This window comes from Electrona antarctica (genome assembly GCF_951216825.1).
Source record: "Electrona antarctica genome assembly, chromosome: 22".
Classification (NCBI taxonomy): Eukaryota; Metazoa; Chordata; class Actinopteri; order Myctophiformes; family Myctophidae; genus Electrona; species Electrona antarctica.
The window spans coordinates 5133205-5155966 of record NC_136805.1 but is presented as its reverse complement, the minus strand read 5'-3'; the positions used below and the strand labels follow the sequence as shown (position 1 = coordinate 5155966).

Genomic DNA, 22762 nt, shown 5'->3' with positions numbered 1-22762 from the left:
CAGCAGACTCAGTAGGGGTGTGTGTAACTGTGTACTGTACATACCTGTGGAGTGACTTATGGAAAGGCGGCTACTCTCCAGATTCGCATACTCCTGGAAACAAACGGTTAAGTTATGTTAACCAATTATATATAGCTATAGCATAGACCAGGGGTTCAGCAACAGTGTTGATTTTGACAGCAAGATTTTTAGTTTTTAAGTCTCTTGAATAGTGTATTTAGTCACATCTCAGTCACCTGGAATGTTTTAGTGTTAGTCTAGTTTTAGTCGACTATGATTTTATGACTAAATCTACAGTTTATTTAGTGGACTAAAATGTATTTTGGTGGGCCATGATGCCGTCGTAATGTCATAGCCGATCTACAAGCTCACAACGCGTTGCAACCAAGTGTAAAATGACTTATACTGGATCTCTCGTCTAGTTTTTTTTTATTTGTTGACAAAATTGTCAATATATTTAGTCTTAGTCATCATAGCCTAGTTTTCATTTAGTCTGTCAATGAAAAAGAAAAGCTAGAACATTGTGTCATAGTATTAGTCGACAACACCATTCAGCAATGCCTGACATCACAGACCCAGGTGGTCGTTACCTTGGTGTCACGGACGAGGTTTTTAAAGATCTCCAGCCTCTTCTCCGACCTGTCCTCAGCGATCTGGAGCTCCAGCTGCAGGCGTTCCCTGCAACACAAACACACACATTTGTTCCTTAGTTTATGAATGTACAAAACAAGTGGACCTGTAAAGGCAAAGGTTGGGGAACCACTGCCTTACAGGTTGTACAAGTCAAAGTGGACGACAGTGAAGTACTTTTAAGACCTTTTAAATAAATACCTAAAAAGTAGACAAAATGTCAAATATTAATAGAAAGGGGCAAAAATGGTTGAGAGGCATTGTAAGCCTGTGGATCAGCCATTTTCACAATATTTATGTGGAACAGAGTAGTCAAACTAAAATGAAAAGCCTCGACTCCTACCAAATGCTTGTCAGGGTGGGTTAAAATAAGTGTTTATTAAATTAACCCATTCTGGGCAGGAACCCATTTGTGTTTTAAAGCATTAGGTTATACTTTAGCTATTGAAAAATAGCAGATCTACAAGCTCAAAGCGCAGCTATGAACTTGTAGGTCTAATATTTTTGAAAAAATGTGCCTCAAATCTTTCAATATATATTACAGAGTGAACATTAATTAAAATCTTTGCTTCTGGGGGAGTCCCTGGAACAACATATTTTCAAATGGGGGTTGGCGGCCAATTACATATAATTTCTGGGGTCCTTGACATGAAATAGTTTGAGCACCACTGATAAAGAAAGGCAGGTTTTTCTGCAAACAGTCATGATTTAGAAGACGTTTTGTAGAATCTAACGTAGGTCTAAATGGGTTAATTAAATTAACACTTAAAGACTTTTACTGTGCATGTATCCCATCTTTCTAGTCCCATCCCATGTCTCATTGGGGGTACATTTGTGTGTGCACGTTTGTTTACTTGTAGTCGTTCTCCCTTTGGTTAATGAGCTCCTCGAACTCCGCAGCGACCTCCGCTCTGATCCTCATTTCCAGAGCCAAGGTGTCCGTCTGCTGGACCTGGATCTAGACACACACAGGTATTAAGTATTAGGGGCAGCAGTGGATCAGGGGTAGAGTGGCCAGTAGAGCAGCCCGAGGTGAAATTGCAAGGTTAATAATAATAAGGAAATACATCAAGTGCTTTACAGTTAGGTCATAGGTTAAGAAATCAAACACAATACAAGACAAGACAGTGAATGTGCATAAAGTCAGACATCAAGATAAAAATAGGCATGAGAAGGTCAAGCATTTAAGAGATTTGTTGAAAAATAATAATAAAATACATGCTGGGCCTAAATTTCTCTTTTGGGCCTCAAAACAATGTCTCCTTATCAATAGCCAAAAATGCCACACAACCACCATCTGTAGGAATGTCGGGTGTCCTCATATTTAAAATAGTCAACACCATATTTCAGGTACGAGTACAGTCATAATCACAGGACAAGGAACCGGCAAACAATTGGTGTCCCACTGGCTGGCATACTGGATTAGTAGTGTTTATAGAGTATTTGTATGTAATGCATTCAATTGAGACAAATGTTTGAAATAACGGTGATATTGATTTGAAGTGGTAGCAACCCGGACCTCCCTAACGCACACGTACTTGCTGGGGAAGCCTCAATAAAGTGCTACGGTAGGGTGGAGAAGGCCAATCTGAAGGTGCGTTTTTAGTTTGTTTGAAAATGTTGGTTTGAGGGCCCTAGAGGGCGTTCGCGCACCACAGTTTGGGAACTCCTGGCCTAGTTGGTTATAATGGATTCATTCTATTAAGTGTTGCAACCCCATTGTTAATAATTAAAAACAAAAAGTACCTCCATGGCCGTCGTCTCCTCTTCTTGTTCCAGAATAGTTCCATCCATAGTTCCATCCATAGTTCCATCCATAGTTCCCTCCATCACACTCTCCTCCTCCTCCTCCTCCTCCTCCTCCTCCTCTTCGTCCTCCTCCACGTCCTCCAGGCAGATGGAGTTCTCCCAGCCCATGCTGGCCACGCTGTCCCTAAGCCCCTTCGGTCGCAGAACGGCGTCTATGCGCATGGACACTTCCCTGGCCGCCCGCTGGGTGGCGACAGAGGGCTGGACGACGAGGACGGGTCTCAACAACACAACCTGGAGGGACGGACGGGACAGCAAGAAAGAAGAAAGGGAAAAGGGAGAGAAAAATAATTCAGTATTTTAGCCGTGATGTGAGCTCCCCCTCCTGAGATACATCCGGGTCCTACTTTGTGTCGCTTTTGTGTCCCCATAGAGTTATACTGTGACGCTCCGTCGGACTAAATCTGAGACGAAAACAACCACGAACGTCTAATTTTACTGCTTTCCTCGCAACAACAAAGCTGCGCTGCTCTCCCAAATCTGGCGGTGACAGGCCGTCTGCCCCACACGGAATACTATCGTCATTTTATTTCATTGTGTCAACTAAATCCTAATTAATGCAAACTAGATTCAACATACTCAAGCCTGCAAACATTCTAAATATGCACCCGAAATATTTTACTGAGCAAATGGACTGTTACCACCTTCAATAATAATGATAATAATAGTCTCCACATCATTTTTTTTTTGTCATAGACACTTGTGCAAAACATTAATAATTCTACTCGAGTTGGAAGCATTAAGACCCATTTTAACCCTCAATGGCTTCCTTTCTGAAAAATAACGTCATTGTAAAAAGATTCACGCGTTCTATTTACAATGAGATGCGGACGGGAGCTGGTGCCACTTGGACCTGGACGTTACGTAGCACTACAAAATGATGTCGGACTTAAATACTGAATTAGACCAGCGCATTATAAGTCATCATAACTGATCTAAGCGTATGGTTGTAAATGCGGATGTCGGAAGTAGCAGATCTACAAGCTCATAGAGCAGCACCGAGTGCCGCGCTACGAAATGGTGAAATAGTAGAGTACCACTGACACAGAAACATAGGGTTTTTCAGAAAACTGTCAGGATTTTAGAAGGCATTTGTAGAACCTGTTCAATTCAAGGATCCATGAGGGCCACTCCACTAGAGAAATGTACTGTGCATGGGGCTGCGGGGCACTGTGATAATGTGTGTGCGCTTATGACTGTACTTTACATGCGTGCACAATGCACATTACATGTGTATGTAATTCCACTAAGATAAAACAACCTTTGCCTCGCCTGATGTCAATAATAATAATAGCTTGAATTTATATAGCGCCTTTCATGAACCCAAGGACGCTTTACAAAATGTACCAACAACAATCAAAAACTATATGCCATAAGCCAAGACATACAGAACAGCATCACTGCTTTCATTGCACAAGTCTTGAGTTGAAGGATTTGTTTCTAACCAGCTCTCTCTCTCTGCAATCTCACAGAATAACCTCTTGGGACTACTACTGTCAGTAACATGTACAAACACGTGTGTGTGTGTGCGTGTGTGTACCTTCTGAGCAATGGCGGAGAACTTCAGCACGTTGATCGTCTCGTCGTGTGCAGAAGCACACGGGCTGACGTTGACGATCATGCATGCGTTTCCTCCGCCTGTGAAGTAGCTCTGAAGGAAGTGTGTGAGCTTGGACTCCCTGAAGGGGACGTGCTGCGGGCACCTAGAGAGACAGACAGACACAGAGAGAGAGACACAGAGACAGCGAGAGACAGAGAGAGAGGGTGACTGACACACGTGCATAAAGACTGGGCAATTCACCGAAACTGTGGCGTATAAAAATAGTTGAAACAGCCAATGTACAAGCTTGGCTCTACAAATTTCACCATTAAAAAAAGAAAAAGAAACGTAGGAAAAAAACTGGTCTAAATTTCTCTTTTGGGCCTCAAAACAATGTCTCCTTATCAATAGCCAAAAATGCCACACAACCACCATCTGTGGGAATGTCGGGTGTCCTCATTTTAAAATAGTCAACACCATATGATATTTCAGGTATGAGTACAGTTATAATCACAGGACAAGGAACCGGCAAACACTTGGTGTCCCACTGGCTGGCATACTGGATTAGTAGTGTTTATAGAGTATTTGTATGTAATGCATTCAATTGAGACAAATAACGGTGATATTGATTTGAAGTGGTAGCAACCCGGACCTCCCCAACGCACCCGGACCTCCCCAACGCACCCGGACCTCCCCAACGCACCCGGACCTCCCTAACACACACACGTACTTGTTCTTATTCTGCTGGTTGAGTCGCAGGGCGTTCATGCACTTTCCCAGCGTGAGCAGGGACGTATTGATGTTCCCCGCCTCCTTCAGCCGCTCTCCTCCCGTCCTGGCCCGAGCACACCGCTCAGAGCCCGCCAGGTCGCAGAGAGAGAGCCTGGCACAAACACACAAGTTTATGAACAACGAAATATGAACATGCATTGCTTAATATACATTTGTATGCCCTGTTACACCGATTTCAGTGTACAGTAGGTTTAACAAACGTTTAACGAGTTATTTTCAAAAGTTTGATGTCACAAATAGAGCCGTCAATATCGGTAGAGGGCGCAAATCCACGGGTTCATGTACTTTTTATTTGCATTGTAATCCCCATAGGTGGGTTTTAGAGCGCCCTATGGGGACTGCGTTTGAAAAATAACCAAATCATCCAGGCCGTTTCACTCATGTGGATATGAAGAATCAACTGACAGAGAACACTATTGTTACTGCTGCTGAATTAGTTACATTTTCGCTAGAAACAGACTTATCATATATGAGTGACTGACTGTTGCAAACGATACAGAGACACCTCCCTGACAACGCAGAGATGGCTTGTTTATTTTTGGACCACAATGCTTATAGTAGACGACATTAAGATCACCCCATGTTATTCTCCATAGAGAAATTACTTCCGTGAACCAGGGGAATCGAGAGAATGAGCGAGTGACGCCAGGAATTCGGCGCTCTATAGTAATACAAAGTAGCTGGGAAAAAAATAGCCTGATGATGTGAAAATAGCTCAAAGTAGATCCTGAACCATTTCTCTTGTGGCGACCAGGAAAATGGTCCCATTTCTGAAATTCCACTATACTTGTGGGACCATTTGGCCTTCACAAGTATAGTAATACAAGTTCACACGACACACACACACACACACACACTCTAGGGCTGTGAATCTTTGGGTGTCCCACAATTCAATTCCGATTCAACTCTATTCTCCATCCAAAAACTTTTTTTTAAATTCAAAAGCATTTTCTTCCCAGATTCAAAACAATTCTCTATTCAAAACAATGTCTCCTTATTAATAGCCAAAAATGCCACACAACCACCATCTGTAGGAATGTCGGGTGTCCTCATATTTAAAATAGTCAACACCATAATATTTCAGGTATGAGTACAGTCATAATCACAGGACAAGGAACCGGCAACCACTTGGTGTCCCACTGGCTGGCATACTGGATTAGTAGTGTTTATAGAGTATTTGTATGTAATGCATTTAATTGAGACAAATGTTTGAAATAACGGTGATATTGATTTGAAGTCATAGCAACCCGGACCTCCCTAACGCACACGTACTTGTTCTTATTCTCTATTCAAAATGATTCTCGATTCAATACATAGGATTTCATCACAATCTACTCCAGTCTTGAACTGAAGTGACTACAGTAACTTGAAAATTACTGAAGACATGATGTTTACTGTGATTAGGGTAAGCTTACATTTCATATCACAGACACCATGTAGTGAAAACTCATGCAACTGTAACCAGAAAAAAAAATGATCGTTCATAACGGAATCTAATTTGAATCGGGTTTTTTTGACACCCCTAACACACACACACACACACTTACTCGCTGATGGTGTGCACTCTGGGAACATCTCCATCATCTATTCTGAGGATCCGAATAGAGAAGATACTGTGGCTGCAGAGAAAGAAAACCATATTAACAACGCCACAGTGCTAAAAGGTAGCACAATCAGTGAGTTAATAACGCTGCTTCCGATTGGCTGTGCCACTTCAAGCCAGCTGCTGATTAGCTGGCTGGCGTTGTTACCTCCTGCTGGACATATGGTTGAGTCTGGTGGCGGAGATGCTCTGGTTCCTCTTGCCGACCTTCATGACTCTGTAGGCCTCGTCCGCCGTGTTCACCTGGACCCAATGCAGGTCTGCAACACACATACATATATAAATCAGCGTTTCCCCAAAGAGTGGGTCACTCAGGACCCATTTTCAAAAGATTAGATCATGTTTGTCTACTCGAGATTTGATATTCATCGTATCACAGTGACTTGTGTTACCTTTGACGAAGGAGTTTCCCTTAACATCCTGTGTTAAGGGATTTTTTCAACAAAATAGTTGAAACAGCCAATGTACAAGCTTGGCTCTACAAATTTCACCATTAAAAAAAAGAAAAAACTGGTCTAAATTTCTCTTTTGGGCCTCAAAACAATGTCTCCTTATCAATAGCCAAAAATGCCACACAACCACCATTTGTGGGAATGTCGGGTGTCCTCATTTTAAAATAGTCAACACCATAATATTTCAGGTATGAGTACAGTTATAATCACAGGACAAGGAACCGGCAAACACTTGGTGTCCCACTGGCTGGCATACTGGATTAGTAGTGTTTATAGAGTATTTGTATGTAATGCATTCAATTGAGACAAATGTTTGAAATAATGGTGATATTGATTTGAAGTGGTAGCAACCCGGACTTCCCTAACGCACACGTACTTGTTCTGCTGGTTGAGTCGCAGGGCTTCATGCAGTTTTTAAGTTGCTTGATTCAGTATTTAGAGACTTGATATTCATCGTATCACAGTGACTTGCGTTACCTTTGACGAAGGAGTTTCCCTTGACATCCTGTGACAGCCGTAGAACCATTCGCCTGCTGATTCCGCTGGGAAGCTGGTAGGACGACACCAAACATTCAGAACACACAAATACTTTTATCATTGCCATCAGGCAGCCAGAAACCTTTGAACTTTCAGTTTTTCTGGGACATTGATGCCCTACTTACCACCATTTGTGGGAATGTCGGGTGTCCTCATTTAAAATAGTCAACACCATAATATTTCAGATATGAGTACAGTTATAATCACAGGACAAGGAACCGGCAAACACTTGGTGTCCCACTGGCTGGCATACTGGATTAGTAGCGTTTATATAATGAATTGCATTTTTATAGCGTTTTTCCAAGTGCTCAAAGCGCTTTACAATGGTTCATTCATTCATTGGGAGGTGACGCGGTGAACAGTCGACGCCAGCGTCCTCACTTCCCACATTCACACACGAATGGTGGCGAGCTCACACTGACCAACTCATTGGAGGCAATGTAGGGTTCAGTGTCTTGCCCAAGGACACTTCGACATGTGGACAGGAGGAGCCGGGATTCGAACCGCCGACCCTGGGATCATTGGACGACCTGCTCTACCTCCTGAGCCCGTCAATTTATAGTGTTTGTATGTAATGCATTCAATTGAGACAAATGTTTGAAATAACGGTGATATTGATTTGAAGTGGTAGCAACCTTTGAACTTTCAGTTTTTCTGGGACATTGATGCCCTACTAACTTGGTCATACTACAGCGTCACACAAAAGCATAAAAAAAAAAATCTACAAGCTCGAAGCGGCACTCGAAGCAACTAGCGACCAGAGTAATCTAGTAAGAGAGTGGCGACACTATAGCGTTGACTCCCATTGTAACAATGGAATGCGGAAGTGGCTCATTCCATCTCAAGGGGATAGTTCCAGCCATAGGAGCAGTGTTTGGAACTATAGCCCATAGGTACCCGCTTTGCGGCGAGATCAAAGCGTGTCGCTACTCTCCTACTCTACACTCTGCTAGCGACCAACAGTAGTAGTATAGAAATGGCACTACAGTATCTCACTAAATGTAGAAGCATTAGGATAGTTACTTGTTCCAGCAGGTCATGAATGTTCTCGTTGTAAATCTCACAGAAGGAAACCCAGACTGAGAACTTTGTGTTGGATTCAGCATCCAGACAGAAGCTATCTGCTGCTGAACCGCTGGCAACACTGCCGTCACCGCTCACAGAACTCCCTGCAACACACCACACACACCCAGCATGAGTAAACGCTTTGAACTACATATTTAACCCATTTAGGCCAGACCTCAAAATTCTTTTAAATCCTCCAGTTTTCTGAAATAAATATTTTCACGATTTTTCAAAAATAGCAGACCTGAGTGGCGAGCTACGAGCTTGTTCCCGCCCAAAATGGGTTAAATAACATACCATCTAAATTGACACACTTGGCATACAGGAAAAAGGTACACCATCAAAATGACATGCTTGGCATACAGGGAAAGGTACAGCTGGATAGCATAACTACCACACCCACCCCCACCCCCACCCCCACCCCCACCCACCCCCACCCCCACCCCCACCCCCACACACACACACACACACACACACACAAATAGTTGAAACACACCAACCTTCCAGAAAAGTGGATGACGAACTGGAGGAACTCAGTGAGGACATGCCACTACTCTCACTCTACAGAGGAGAGAGAATAGACAAGAGTATAGAATCCAAATGCATCCTCTAAAAGCATGACATTAGATCATATTAAACCATCTAACAAAAACACATGAAATATCCATCCGGGTGTCCTCATATTTAATAGTCAACACCAGATTTCAGATATGAGTACAGTTATAATCACAGGACAAGGAACCGGCAAACACTTGGTGTCCCATTGGTTGGCATACTGGATTAGTAGTGTTTATAGAGTATTTGTATGTAATGCATTCAATTGAGACAAATGTTTGAAATAACGGTGATATTGATTTGAAGTGGTAGCAACACACGCACACACACACGTCTGTGCATATCTATCCAATCATGTAAACGCACATGTCTGCTCATATCTATCCAATAGTCCATTACCATTAACCCAATGTTTATCATCCATCTACCCATCCATCCAGTCATTTGCAACCATCCGGTCCTCCTCACCTCCTTCACCAGACGCAGCAGCTGTCTCTTGGCAGCGTTTTCCTTCACCTGCTGCTCTCTGTTCAGCCTGACGAAGTCTCTAAAGCGGTGAGGTTTGACGCTGCACTCCGTGAACACGCGACCCTCAATGCTGTTAAAGATGACCGCTAGAGATCTGGGCAGCAGGCCCAAATCACTGTCTGGACCTGGAGAGAAAGAGCGAGTGAGAAGAAAGCTTTTTAAGTTTTTATTTGTTGACGAAATTGTCAGTATACTCTTAGTCACCATAGCTTAGTTTATTTAGTTTTCGTCAGTGAAAAAAGGTAGTCGACGAACATTTTTCGTCTTAGTTTTAGTCGACAAAAAAAAACACTGCTCAAAACGTGTCACCTCGGGGCACATTTCGAGCTTGTGGAGCTGCTACTTTTGACGTTAAATTATGGAAGAAAAACCCCCCACAAAAGGCTAGAATATGGAGGCCAAACGATATTCACATTTTGGGAGCGTTACTGACCTACAAACGTGAACGTCTTCCCTGCGTTGGTGACACCGTAGGTGAACACCAACGAGCTGCGTCCTTCCAGGAACTTTCTGACGAGGTGCCGCGCCGTCCCCTCAAACATCTGCTTCTGACCGCAGTCTGGTCTGAAGACCTGGACACACAACACACATTAAACACCTGCTTCTGACCGCACTCTGGTCTGAAGACCTGGACACACAACACACATTAAACATCTGCTTCTGACCGCACTCTGGTCTGAAGACCTGGACACACAACACACATTAACCCATTTAGGCCTGAGATCAGATTCTAAAAATGTCTTCTACATCCTGACAGTTTTCTGAAAAAGCTATGTTTATGTCAGTCGTTCTTTGATTTTTCAAAAATAGCAGACCTACAAGCTCGTAGCGCGCCACTCAGTGGCGCGCTATGAGCTTGTAGATCTGCTATTTTTCAATAGCTAAAGCATAACATAATTCTAACACCAAAAGGGGTTCCCGCCCAAAATGGGTTCCTGCTTCTGACTGCAGGAGGTGAGAATGACAGATATTCTACTGTTCCTACAAGGATTAGCAGCCTAGGTGCCCGGACCAATAGGCTGGCCCGGGACAGGCTAAAATCACATCTGTTGCGCGCACGTGTGGCTGTGTGCCCGCTAACACTTACCTGTGTAAAGGTGAACCGCTGTGCAGTTTGAGGGAGGATCTTCTCATTCTGTTTGTTGTTGAATGTAGGAGCCTTTAAAACCACAGTGCCCTGACCCTCCACTGCCACACAGCCCTGCAGCAGAAACACAACATCAGCACACGTGTGTGTGTGAGAGAGACAAGTGTCTTTGCACATGTGTTAGATTAGCCGCAAGGTTTCTCAACGTTTTTGTCTGGGGACCCCCGGAAAAGCTTTTGGCCGTGTCGCATGCTCTCAAGGGTTAAATTATTGTTAAACATCTGCATCAGTTAATTTACAAGAAATCTAGACAATAAGCCTATCTCACAGAATTTCCCCGCCCCCCCTAAATACGCCCCCTTTTGGGGTTAGTGGTGATAGCGTGACGTCACTCCATAGACACTACATGTTAACCGAGGTAATTTAAGAAGTCTACAACTTTTGTTTTCTCAAGGTAAGGTTTGTTCTATCTGTTCGAGCTGATTTACCATCTTGTTTGCTTCATAATAATATTGGTCTGTCACATTTTTACATTAGAAAATGTACTTAGATTCTCCAGAGAAAAAAAACGTGTAAATGCTCATGTTAAAGACACCACTATTTACCGGAAGTGGGCGTGGAAAGCGGGCTGTGAGATAGGCCTATTAGAGAATGTATGTTTTTTATCAACGTTTGCCTGTTGTCTCTCCTAATACAACAACGTCTTATCCAACGACAACAGAATATTCTTTAGTTGTTGGGTCCGAGTCAGGCTTTAACCCATTTAGGTCTGAACTAAATTTTAAAAAAAAAATATATATATATATATATATATATATATATATATATATATATATATATTTTTTTTTTTTTTTTTCACGATTTTTCAAAAATAGCAGACCTACAAGCTCATAGCGTGCCACTCGGTGGCGCACTATGAGCTTGTAGATCTGCTATTTTTAAATAGCAAAATTACAACATAATGTTTAAAACACCAAAAGGGGTTTTCGCCCAGAATGGTGGTCCGTGGCTCAGATGCTGAATAAATAATGGGCCTCGATATGAAAAGGGTAGAAAACCACTGCATTCAACAGTGTTACCTGTGACTCTGCTTTGTCACTCCTCTCAGAGGTGGTGAAGGGTCGGATTCGCAAGAACACCTGAAGGTGTTCCTTCTCCACGGAATTCTGATGAGGAAAAACATTGATAGTGATACCATTTCAACAGAGAAAAAAAAGATAGATATATATACACACACACACACACACACACACACACACACACACACACACACACACACATATACAGACACACAAGTCAGAATGGTGATGAAAACACAGCAAATCAAATGATTGCCAATTAACACAAACACACCCGTTTGTCTATGGCGTCCAGGTCATAGAAAAGATTTTTCCGGAGGTCTTCAACGCTGATATTCGCTGTCATATCTGGCTTTCCAGCAAGGCATGATGGCATCATCATCCTGGATAATAAAAAACATATATATATAAAAAATTATAATAAACCACCAACCACAATAAACTTGAGGGTCTCCACATTAAAAGACCACAAACCAATATATAAACCCCTCAAAAAAGGAGTGATATTATTTCTCCCCTTCAATACCACCAATTGGTATTACATTTTATATCGGTTATCGTTCAGAATCACACTAGCCCCATATGTGCCCTCTCCCTACGCTCAGCTACAGAATGAGCGTAGGGAGAGGGCACATATGGGGCTAGTTCTTGACATGAAAATGTTAGAGAACCATTGGTTTAAAAAACATTAGAACACAAGTACAAATAAGCAACTACATTTTACAAACTAGCCCAAAAATACGCAACCACCAATATTTACCAATTCACCAATATACGAATTGTTGTTAAATGTAATGAAGGGGCGTACGTAACGTGTGTTTGTTTGTTTAGAGTGTTGTTAGCCACAATGAGCTAAAGGCTAACGCTTCGTAGCATCGTGTGTATTATGGTGCGAAATGTTTGTAGCGAGACATAAGACATGCTATCGTCAAGTTACTACGGTAAAACAAGTGTTAAATGATTTAATTTGACTTACTTGACGGTTGAAAGTGAACTATATTTCAGTAAAACATTGAAGAAAACATTCGACGGATTGCTATTGTGGTGAGACTGACTGACTGGAGGAGATCAGAATCGATGTTTCGGCCGCGGAGTTTTTTAAACTGTGAGCCGACGACCAATCACCATAGAGTATAAAGAAGGAGCCAATCACAGGGCTTCTTATTCCACTTCTTCCTCTAGTCGGGTTTACTTGCGGTTGGCAAACATTATGTGCATTGCCGCCACCTACTGTTCGGTCCAATTAGTAAAGTATATGGACTGGAGTGGACCCTTTTAGTAAGGGCATTTTATCAGGTATTTGACAAATCTGGGAACTAAATCGTTACCAAGAAATTTCTTCACCAATGTGTTTCTAAAGGTGTCTAATAACGTGTACTAAAAGTTTGAAATTCAACTCCCGTGGGAAATTGAGTTATTAGCATAATATGCATAATATGCCCATAACATCCTATATAAGGCAAAAAAGTCCAAATTTCATCATTCTTTAAGTAGCATGTGACATATGAAACTAGGGTGATTGCATGATTCTGAATCCATTCCAAGCATTAGTTTTGCACAAAAAACACTCCTTGGGCTAAATTAGGCCATATCCACTTGACCAAATGTGCTGACCTCATCACGTTTGTGTGGCCGTTTTCCTCCCAAGGAGTGTTTTTTGTGCAAAACTAATGCTTGGAATGGATTCAGAATCATGCAAACACCCTAGTTTCATATGTCACATGTTACTTAAAGAATGATGAAATTTGGACTTTTTTGCCTTATATAGGATGTTATGGGCATATTATGCATATTATGCTAATAACTCAATTTCCCACGGGAGTTGAATTTCAAACTTTTAGTACATGTTATTAGACACATTTAGAAACACATTGGTGAAGAAATTTCTTGGTAACGATTTAGTTCCCAGATTTGCATAGATTTCTCTTACTATTTGAGATACATTGTATTTGTTTTATTGTATGTCCCCTTCTCCAAAATGCATAAGGAAGTAGCCAAACACAAACATTTTTTTAAGGATCGCCTACTATGATACTCTACCTGTCTACCTGTACCTCTCCACTCTGTTAAAAAAATGTTTTTGATCATGATTAGAAAGGTGTTAGCATTCACAGCCTACTTTTTTCTGGCCTGTAGCCTACATATATAATGTTTTATATATGTGTTGATGATATTGTATTTTTGGTGTAACTTTTACGCTATGTGTACAGGTACACGCGTTTTCCTTTCCCCTGATATACGCTCTGGTTCAGTTCATTAATGTATCTGATTGTTCGGGGAAAGAAGCTGTATTTCCAGTGGCTTTGAGACTGCGACACCGCTTCCCATGCGGCAGCATCTCAAACAGACTGCGGTTGGGGTGGCTTGGGTCCTTCATCATTCCTCGTGCTTTTCTGACACAGCGTTCATCGTACAGGGCTTGGATGGGGGGTGCGTTCGGCTGTCCGCACAACCCTCTGCAATGTTTTGCGGATAAGGTCAGTCAGTGCCATACCAGGCCGTGAAGCAACCAGTCAGGATGCTCTCTGTGGTGCCTCAGAACGCTCTTAGAACCTTTGGACCCATGTGAGCTTTCTTCAGTTTTCTGAGAAAGAAGAGGCGTTGTTGTGGTTTCTTCACCACCTGCTCTGTCTGCACTGCCCAGGTAAGGTCCTCAGTGATGTGCACTGCCCAGGTAAGGTCCTCAGTGATGTGCACTGCCCAGGTAAGGTCCTCAGTGATGTGCACTGGTAAGGTCCTCAGTGATGTGCACTGCCCAGGTAAGGTCCTCAGTGATGTGCACTGCCAGGAATTTGAACTGTATACTCTGACCCTTTCCACTGCAGCACCTCCGATCTGGATCTGTTGTTGGTGAATTGATGATAGTATTAAGACCACAAAAGTCCCCATAGGACTTTCTTTTGTGATATCCTACCCATTTTGGGCGGGAACCCCTTTTGGTGTTAGCATTATGTTATGCTTTAGCTATTGAAAAATTAAAAGCTATTTTTGAAAAATCAAAGAACGACTGACATAGAAACAGCTTTTTCAGAAAACTGTCAGGATGTAGAAGACATTTTTAGAATCTGATCTCAGGTCAAAATGGGTTAAGCTCATCTCCAATCTGAGAACCCATCATCAAAAAATAAAGGAAAAACAGCGCTCTCTTTTCCTTTGAATTTGACAGAGTCAACCGTCTGCCATCTATGCGAGAGACTTTTTTTGATTGATTGAAATATTTATTAACAGTTTGCAGAATTACAGTACATTTCAAGCACAAACTCAATACAAAGACTTAACTGTGAGTGGACGACCCAATTAAGCATTACACTTGTTTACAACAGGGTCCACCATGTTCAATTCATCAAAACATTTAGAGACGTACAAATAGACACTTCTATATAGACAAAGAACAGAACAGGAATTCATCATAAAGGAGGTAAAAAGGGAAAAGATTTTACGGGGGCCAGTTTCGAATTGCAGCCGTCCGTAGGTGCCCTTTGAGAGCGGTTTTGAAGGAGTCAAGGGATTCGCATGTCTTAATGACTGTTGGTAGGGCGTTCCACATTTTGGTGGCATAGGAGCGAAAATAATTTAGTCCCTTGTTTGTGCCGAATCTGGGTTGTACATGGTTCGTTGCACTCCCTCTGGTGTTGTGGGTGTGGACTTCGTTAACATTAAGGAAGTATCTAGACAGGTACATGGGTATCTTGGTGGAGTATCGAATCTTGTGGACCAGACCCATTGCAAGATGCTGTACTCTGTCGCCGACCCTAAGCCCGACCCTAAGACCCTAAGACTAGCTCTCTGACTGTAGGGCTGTGCCTGTTACATTTCTGTCTAATAAAATAATCAATCAATCAATCAAATCAATAAGCAGACAGGCCATCCAGTAACCGATGGTATATAACACAGAACTCGTTGTCATGGAATATACTGGCTTTAGTTTTCACCTTTCCTGTCAATGGACTCTCGGACCACGGAACCTTAAAATCACTCAGTACTCCATGGGTATAAGTAACAGCGTCTCTGCCATATATGATGGCTGCCAAATAGCAGAGATGGCACAATACTTTGCCAACCTTCTTTCCTTCTGTTTGGGCATCCCAAGTGGTTGAAACAACCAGCCTGTGGGAATATCATAGGCTGCCAAATATAAAAACAAATAATCTGCACCTATAACCTATAGCTAGCACATTCAGAACATATACAGGCAGACAGTAGATGAAAGCAAGCTATGATTTTGAGACAAGGCCTCACTGTGATCTTTGGCGCTCCCCCCAAGGGGGGCCCGCGGACCCGGGTTTGGGAACCACTAAGCCACACAGCTGACAGTAAAGCACTTCATGATAATGAGAACCAGACTTCCTGTCCTCGGCTGTCAGTGCCTTTCTCAGTTGTCATTTCAAAATGAGCATTCCAAACTTGAGCAGTGACATTGCAGAAGCAAGTTTGTGAACTAACATGTTAACAAACTTAACGTGTTGTTTTGCGATGGGTTCAATATTCATCACACAAACAAAGTATACTGTATTTGCCCCTCCCTTTTATGCAGGGAAAAAAAAGGAAGGAAATCTCAAATTTCCTTTCCCTCTCCCACCCACACAAGTCCCCTGCTCTCCAAGACTCCCTCCCACACAAGTCCCCTGCTCTCCCACTCACACAATTCCTCTTTTCTCTACGCAGTCCTCCTCCTGACCACTACATGGAAAGCTTGGACAGGGTGGGTCTCTTCATGTTTTCTCTAACAGCTTTACACATTTAAACTATTTTCTCCTGCACGAAATGTTACGCCACAAATGCTTGGTTTCCTTAAACTGCCAGAGATTCATATTTTTTATGCTGTCCGCAGAGAAAATGCTATTTGGTTGATGCATTCTTTCTTGTCTACTCTCAGGACTAAAACCAGTGGCCTTTTTTTGGTTTGTTTGTTTCTTTTACAATGGAGAATACCGAGACCCCAACAAGAGTGAGCAGAGAGAATCATAAGACAGACCCGAACATGCTCATTGGTAGCAATAAGCCTTTACATCGATTCATCAGAGGAGAGCCTCGGTCTCTCGGGGTAAGACTTTGACTTGTCAGAGAGATCAAAGACCAATCTAACCTTCTGTGATGTATGTATGCATGTACATTATTGTTGTGGTGAAAATATATGATATTCTATCTCCCAAATAAGAGTTTTCTTCATAGAGAAATGATGTACTGTACAGCACTTTATCCTGTTCACTTCAGTCCCAGTCGGACGGTACCGCCCTCAACTCTTCATGTCTCCTCCCCAGATTGTTGTCATGATCTGTGGCTTTGCAGAGGTCTTGATGGGGTTTCAGTTGGCGAGAGACCCTTCGGAAAACTCTACCAGCATCTACGTTCCCTTCTGGCAGGGGGCTCTGGTAATGAAAGTTTAATAGAATAAAACTCTACCAGCATCTACGTTCCCTTCTGGCAGGGGGCTCTGGTGAATGTTTAATAGCTTTGCCTATTTATTGTTTATCGTACCTATATACGTATTTTTAAAGTGATGTATTCTCACATTCATTTCTGAAGATAATTGATTGATTGAATACTTTATCACTTTATCAGTCAGAAATGTAAACATCAAGTAAAAGTTAAAATCAGTCAAAGTCAAGTTGATTGGGTTGACTTGGAGGACAATGTTTTGTGATTGTATGAAACAAAAAAAACCAACTTGTGGCACGTGAATCCTGCAACAAAGCATAAAATAACGCTTAAGTAGTTTATCAAATAACATAGTCTATACACGTTTTCTTATATTAACCCATTTTGGGCGGGAACCCCTTTTGGTGTTTTAAACATTGTTATAATTTAGCTATTGAAAAATAGCAGATCTACAAGCTCACAAGCTACGAGCTTGTAGGTCTGCTATTTTTGAAAAGTTGTGAAAATGTGGTGCAAATCTTTGAATATATATTTCAGAGCGAACATTTTTAACTAAATATTTGCTTCTGGGGGGTCCCTGGAACATCATATTTTGACATGGGGGTCCGTGGCCCAATAGAGATAATTATGGGGGTCCTTGACATGAAAAAGGTTGAGCACAACTGACATAGAAACTTGGGTTATTCAGAAAACTATTAGGATTTAGAAGCCTTTTTTTTAATTGACATCAGTCCAAAATGGGTTAAAACGAGGTGTTAAAATCGTGTTAAAATCCAGTAGTAAAAAGGTTTCCACCGACAACAACTCTATGCTGTATTTGTTCAGTGTCAGTGAGTGATGTCAAATAAACTGGTGTGTCTTCTTTCAAGTTTCTAGTCTGTGGAAACCTCTCTCTCTACACGGGAGCTCATCCCTCCAAGAAAATGGTGGGTCAAATACTTCTGTTTTTATATCAAATAATAATTATGTGGCCCCTGTGCTTTATCACTTTATGATTCAACACTGAACACCACATTTATTTCTTTATTAGAAATGTTATATATATTTCTTTCTATTTTTGCCAGGTCACGGTGTGCTTCGCCATGTATCTGGTTTCACTCTTGGGAATCATTGTCTCTCTGAGCAACAGAATTGTCTACATGCAAGAGTTTGACAACTTATTCCATTATCCGTTTCGAGATCAAGAGTGGACCGTCTTCAGGATTGTGAGATATTTGATTTATTTGATTTGTACAACAGTTATAATGCATGGTAGGTAGTTCTTTCCAAGGGGAAGCATTTGTGTGTGTTTTAAATTATAATAGTAGTCATATGAGCATATATACCGTAATACAGTGGTTCTCAAAGTGAGGAGGGGTCCTTGAGGAGGCCAATTAGTCCTCAGCTAAATTAGTTAATATAGCATCCCAATCAGTTTGACCATTTTAACCCTATTTTAATAGAAGAAAAATTCTGAATCGTTTTCAGACAAGGGTTCAGAGGCCAAATCCATATGAATTGGGGGTCCTTGACATGCAAACATTCGAGAATCACAGATAATATATCTCTGCTGTCGGGAAGAAACCGCTTAACTCCAAAATGTTACATTTTTCAGGAAATGGAAAATGTAAATCTTTCAGGAAAAGAAAAGCTATTTTGAAAACAAAGCAATACTACCTCATCAAAGTTGATGTTGTGACTTTATATATTGTCAATTACTTCCGTGAGAGGGGGAGAGGTGGTGGAGTTGGCTGTTTTAGCAGACAGTTTAAGGGTCCAATGGAGTTAAGAGGTTTTGTCCCAAGCGCCTTTTACTACTTTTCATTGGTTCAATATTTTCGAAACAACACACAGACGTAAAGTGTGTTCAATAGCACTGATTTATGCAAAAGAAAAAGTCAAAAACCTCGGCCTGGGTCGCAGCGGAGTGGTCCAGGCACCTAGGCCGGTAATCCAGCCTGACGGCGTGTCGCGGGTTCTAGTCCTTAGCCCGTCGGCCTTTGCCGCATGACTTCCCCCCATCACCAAAAAAATATCTTAAAAAAATAAAAAGAATGAAAAATGGATTTAGGTGGTTTCCTCCCGACAGCAACGATAATGATAAGCGTGTTCAAGTAATTAGAGAACAATAACAATGAAGGTCTGTTGTCTCTCCAGTAATTAGAGAACATTAACAATGAAGGTCTGTTGTCTCTCCAGTAATTAGAGAACAATAACAATGAAGGTCTGTTGTCTCTCCAGTAATTAGAGAACAATAACAATGAAGGTCTGTTGTCCCTCCAGTAATTAGAGAACAATAACAATGAAGGTCTGTTGTCTCTCCAGTAATTAGAGAACAATAACAATGAAGGTCTGTTGTCTCTCCAGTAATTAGAGAACAATAACAATGAAGGTCTGTTGTCTCTCCAGTAATTAGAGAACAATAACAATGAAGGTCTGTTGTCTCTCCAGTAATTAGAGAACAATAACAATGAAGGTCTGTTGTCTCTCCAGTAATTAGAGAACAATAAGAATGAAGGTCTGTTGTCTCTCCATCTCTTTTTCAGGCACAGCTCCTGAGCGTTGAGCTCATATTGACCATCTCTTCTCTGTTCGTGTCAGCGCTTCTTATCTTCCTGTCTGTGATGGCACGTTTAGCGCTGAAATCCACAAACACTCACACACAGGTAAAGGACACCACCAAACACTCACACACAGGTAAAGGACATCACCAAACACTCACACACAGGTAAAGGACACCACCAAACACTCACACACAGGTAAAGGACATCACCAAACACTCACACACAGGTAAAGGACACCACCAAACACTCACACACAGGTAAAGTACACCACCAAACACTCACACACAGGTAAAGGACACCACCAAACACTCACACACAGGTAAAGAACACCACCAAACACTCACACACAGGTAAAGGACACCACCAAACACTCACACACAGGTAAAGGACACCACCAAACACTCACACACAGGTAAAGTACACCACCAAACACTCACACACAGGTAAAGGACACCACCAAACACTCACACACAGGTAAAGTACACCACCAAACACTCACACACAGGTAAAGAACACCACCAAACACTCACACACAGGTAAAGTACACCACCAAACCAGTGAACCAAACACTCACACACAGGTAAAGGACACCACCAAACACTCACACACAGGTAAAGGACACCACCAAACACTCACACACAGGTAAAGGACACCACCAAACACTCACACACAGGTAAAGAACACCACCAAACACTCACACACAGGTAAAGTACACCACCAAACCAGTGAACCAAACACTCACACACAGGTAAAGGACACCACCAAACACTCACACACAGGTAAAGGACACCACCAAACACTCACACACAGGTAAAGAACATCACCAAACACTCACACACAGGTAAAGTACACCACCAAACACTCACACACAGGTAAAGAACACCACCAAACACTCACACACAGGTAAAGTACACCACCAAACCAGTGAACCAAACACTCACACACAGGTAAAGGACACCACCAAACACTCACACACAGGTAAAGGACACCACCAAACACTCACACACAGGTAAAGGACACCACCAAACACTCACACACAGGTAAAGGACACCACCAAACACTCACACACAGGTAAAGGACACCACCAAACCAGTGGCGGAAAGCAGCCTAAAGGCTCATTCATAGTCTGGATCGTCGGTGGTGAGGTGACCACCGCTCCGGTGGTGAGGTGACCACCGCTCCGGTGGCGAGGTGACCACCGCTCCGGTGGCGAGGTGACCACCGCTCCGGTGGTGAGGTGACCACCGCTCCGGTGGTGAGGTGACCACCGCTCCGGTGGTGAGGTGACCACCGCTCCACCGGAGCTGTAATAACGTGGGGCGGTGGTGAGTAAAAACAGAGAAGGGCTGGGGCGGTGGCGGTGGTTTGCTCTTCACCGCGGCTCAGTGACGTCATGTTGTAGTTCGGTGGTCCACCGAAAATCCATACTATGAATAACGCTTTAGCCTGTAGCACTTGCCCTAGCCTATCAGCGACGACCTTGCAGGTGTACGCAAAGGCTCAACCTATGTAACTTTTACATTTTATGTTGACATAGCACTATAGTGTATACATATCGTTTCATTATATAGATATTCCACTGTTAGGTTCTTAGCTTACGTATGATTCATGATGACTATTTTGATGTATTTGATGTATTGCCATGTTTTTGTTCTTGCTTACTGTAAACCGCTCTGGATTAAGAGCGTCTGCCAAATGCCTACAATGTAAATTGTAAGTAACTAAGTACATTTACTTAAGTACTTAATGCTAGAACTGGAGGTCTAGAACTTGGGGTCAAAAACTGTCAGGATTTAGAAGACTTTTGTAGAATGGACCTCAGTCCTAATGGTTTCATGTCCTCCATGGTCTCCATGGTCTCCAACAGGTGGTCATCCAGCAGGTCCTGTCATCACTGAGTGGACCCACGTCAACCTGATGAGCTGCAACTCTCTATCGTCTCCATGGCCATTCTTCTGTTTCCATTAGCCCAATAATGGAGATGCATGTTTTTTATTTCATCATTTGTGTTTTTTTTTTTATATATCACAACAAATCAATGCGAAAAATATAATTCTAATAGATCTTTTTTTATAATCGACTATGAATGAGTATGATTAATAATAATAACCACTTAAGCACTATTATACTTTGATGCACAAAAATAGCTGACAACGCATTGCGACATGTCGTGAGCTTGTCACGACAGCTTGTCGACAAACTGAAATTTAAATTTGTCAAAGCAAATCATTGTAATTAAAATGGATTATTGATGACTTTTTAACCGTCTAAATCGATTAGTTTGATTAACTGAATCAATGAAGCATTCATGCAGTACGTGGCAGGCTGCAGAGAGCAGACCAGAACTCCTGGATGGCCTGCACCCTCCACTCCCTCTTATATGCAGCATCACGATCCAGAACTCCTGGATGGCCTGCACCCTCCACTCCCTCTTATATGACCAGAACTCCTGGATGGCCTGCACCCTCCACTCCCTCTTATATGCAGCATCACGATCCAGAACTCCTGGATGGCCTGCACCCTCCACTCCCTCTTATATGACCAGAACTCCTGGATGGCCTGCACCCTCCACTCCCTCTTATATGCAGCATCACGATCCAGAACTCCTGGATGGCCTGCACCCTCCACTCCCTCTTATATGCAGCATCACGATCCAGAGCTCCGATTGATCGAGTGATCGATTGATTCAATATATACTCCATCAACAGTTTATGATAAAGAGTATTTAGGGGTCCTTGGCATGAAAGAGTTTGAGAACTACTGATTTAGAAGGCATTATTTTGTAGAATCAAGCCTCGGGGTTTAATCAAATTGTCAAAACATCCACTTGGTAAATAGTCTTGACAGTTGAATTTTAAAGAAACCCCAAATAATATGTTTCGAAAATGTAGTTCGACTTTGATGCTTTAAGTTGAAAAATGTATTGTATTGGAGTATTGCAACACTACTGGATTGTATGTTCTATGATTATATTTTTGCTAGCCCCTCCTATATTCAGCACAAACATTAAAAGCCATTGACAATGAATGGAGCATTTACATCATATTGTAACGGTTTGTATAGAAAAAGGAAAACCTATTAAAATGTAAATGTACTGTAGGCCTACACCATTTTTAATATTTTCATCTTAGACTTAGACATTTGGAAAATGTCCAGTATAAAG

The 22762-nt window shown here is 42.1% G+C and overlaps 2 protein-coding genes across 6 annotated transcripts in view; one reads left to right on the top strand and one right to left on the bottom strand.

Annotated features, from left to right (window-relative positions):
- The window catches only part of LOC306914709 (uncharacterized protein), a 28638-nt gene extending 15845 nt beyond the window's left edge, over positions 1 to 12793 (bottom strand). For all 4 annotated transcript variants that reach the window (XM_079491883.1, XM_079491882.1, XM_079491881.1 and 1 more), the window contains exons 1-17: positions 12654 to 12793; positions 11952 to 12060; positions 11678 to 11764; positions 10599 to 10712; positions 9945 to 10083; positions 9452 to 9636; positions 8929 to 8989; positions 8387 to 8532; positions 7304 to 7376; positions 6523 to 6634; positions 6319 to 6390; positions 4710 to 4862; positions 3980 to 4142; positions 2377 to 2673; positions 1485 to 1588; positions 591 to 678; positions 45 to 93 (exon numbers count right to left, since the gene is read on the bottom strand). In XM_079491883.1, the coding sequence (XP_079348009.1) occupies positions 45 to 93; positions 591 to 678; positions 1485 to 1588; positions 2377 to 2673; positions 3980 to 4142; positions 4710 to 4862; positions 6319 to 6390; positions 6523 to 6634; positions 7304 to 7376; positions 8387 to 8532; positions 8929 to 8989; positions 9452 to 9636; positions 9945 to 10083; positions 10599 to 10712; positions 11678 to 11764; positions 11952 to 12059 (1951 nt within the window). In that variant the 5' untranslated portion in view covers position 12060; positions 12654 to 12793. The remainder of the gene's footprint in view (positions 1 to 44; positions 94 to 590; positions 679 to 1484; positions 1589 to 2376; positions 2674 to 3979; positions 4143 to 4709; positions 4863 to 6318; positions 6391 to 6522; positions 6635 to 7303; positions 7377 to 8386; positions 8533 to 8928; positions 8990 to 9451; positions 9637 to 9944; positions 10084 to 10598; positions 10713 to 11677; positions 11765 to 11951; positions 12061 to 12653) is intronic.
- Positions 12794 to 16255: 3462 nt separating this feature from the next.
- LOC306915426 (uncharacterized protein) lies at positions 16256 to 21758 on the top strand. 2 transcript variants are annotated; one of them, XM_079492753.1, is made up of 7 exons: positions 16256 to 16379; positions 16554 to 16721; positions 16939 to 17049; positions 17926 to 17982; positions 18121 to 18261; positions 19582 to 19701; positions 21467 to 21758. In XM_079492753.1, exons 2-7 carry the CDS (start codon positions 16599 to 16601, stop codon positions 21515 to 21517), a joined length of 603 nt encoding a protein of 200 aa, XP_079348879.1. In that variant the 5' UTR covers positions 16256 to 16379; positions 16554 to 16598; the 3' UTR covers positions 21518 to 21758. The 2 variants fall into 2 exon arrangements, with proteins under 2 accessions (XP_079348879.1, XP_079348878.1); XM_079492752.1 differs by lacking the exon at positions 16256 to 16379 and having other exon boundaries at positions 16501 to 16721.
- The last annotated feature ends 1004 nt before the right edge of the window (positions 21759 to 22762 follow it).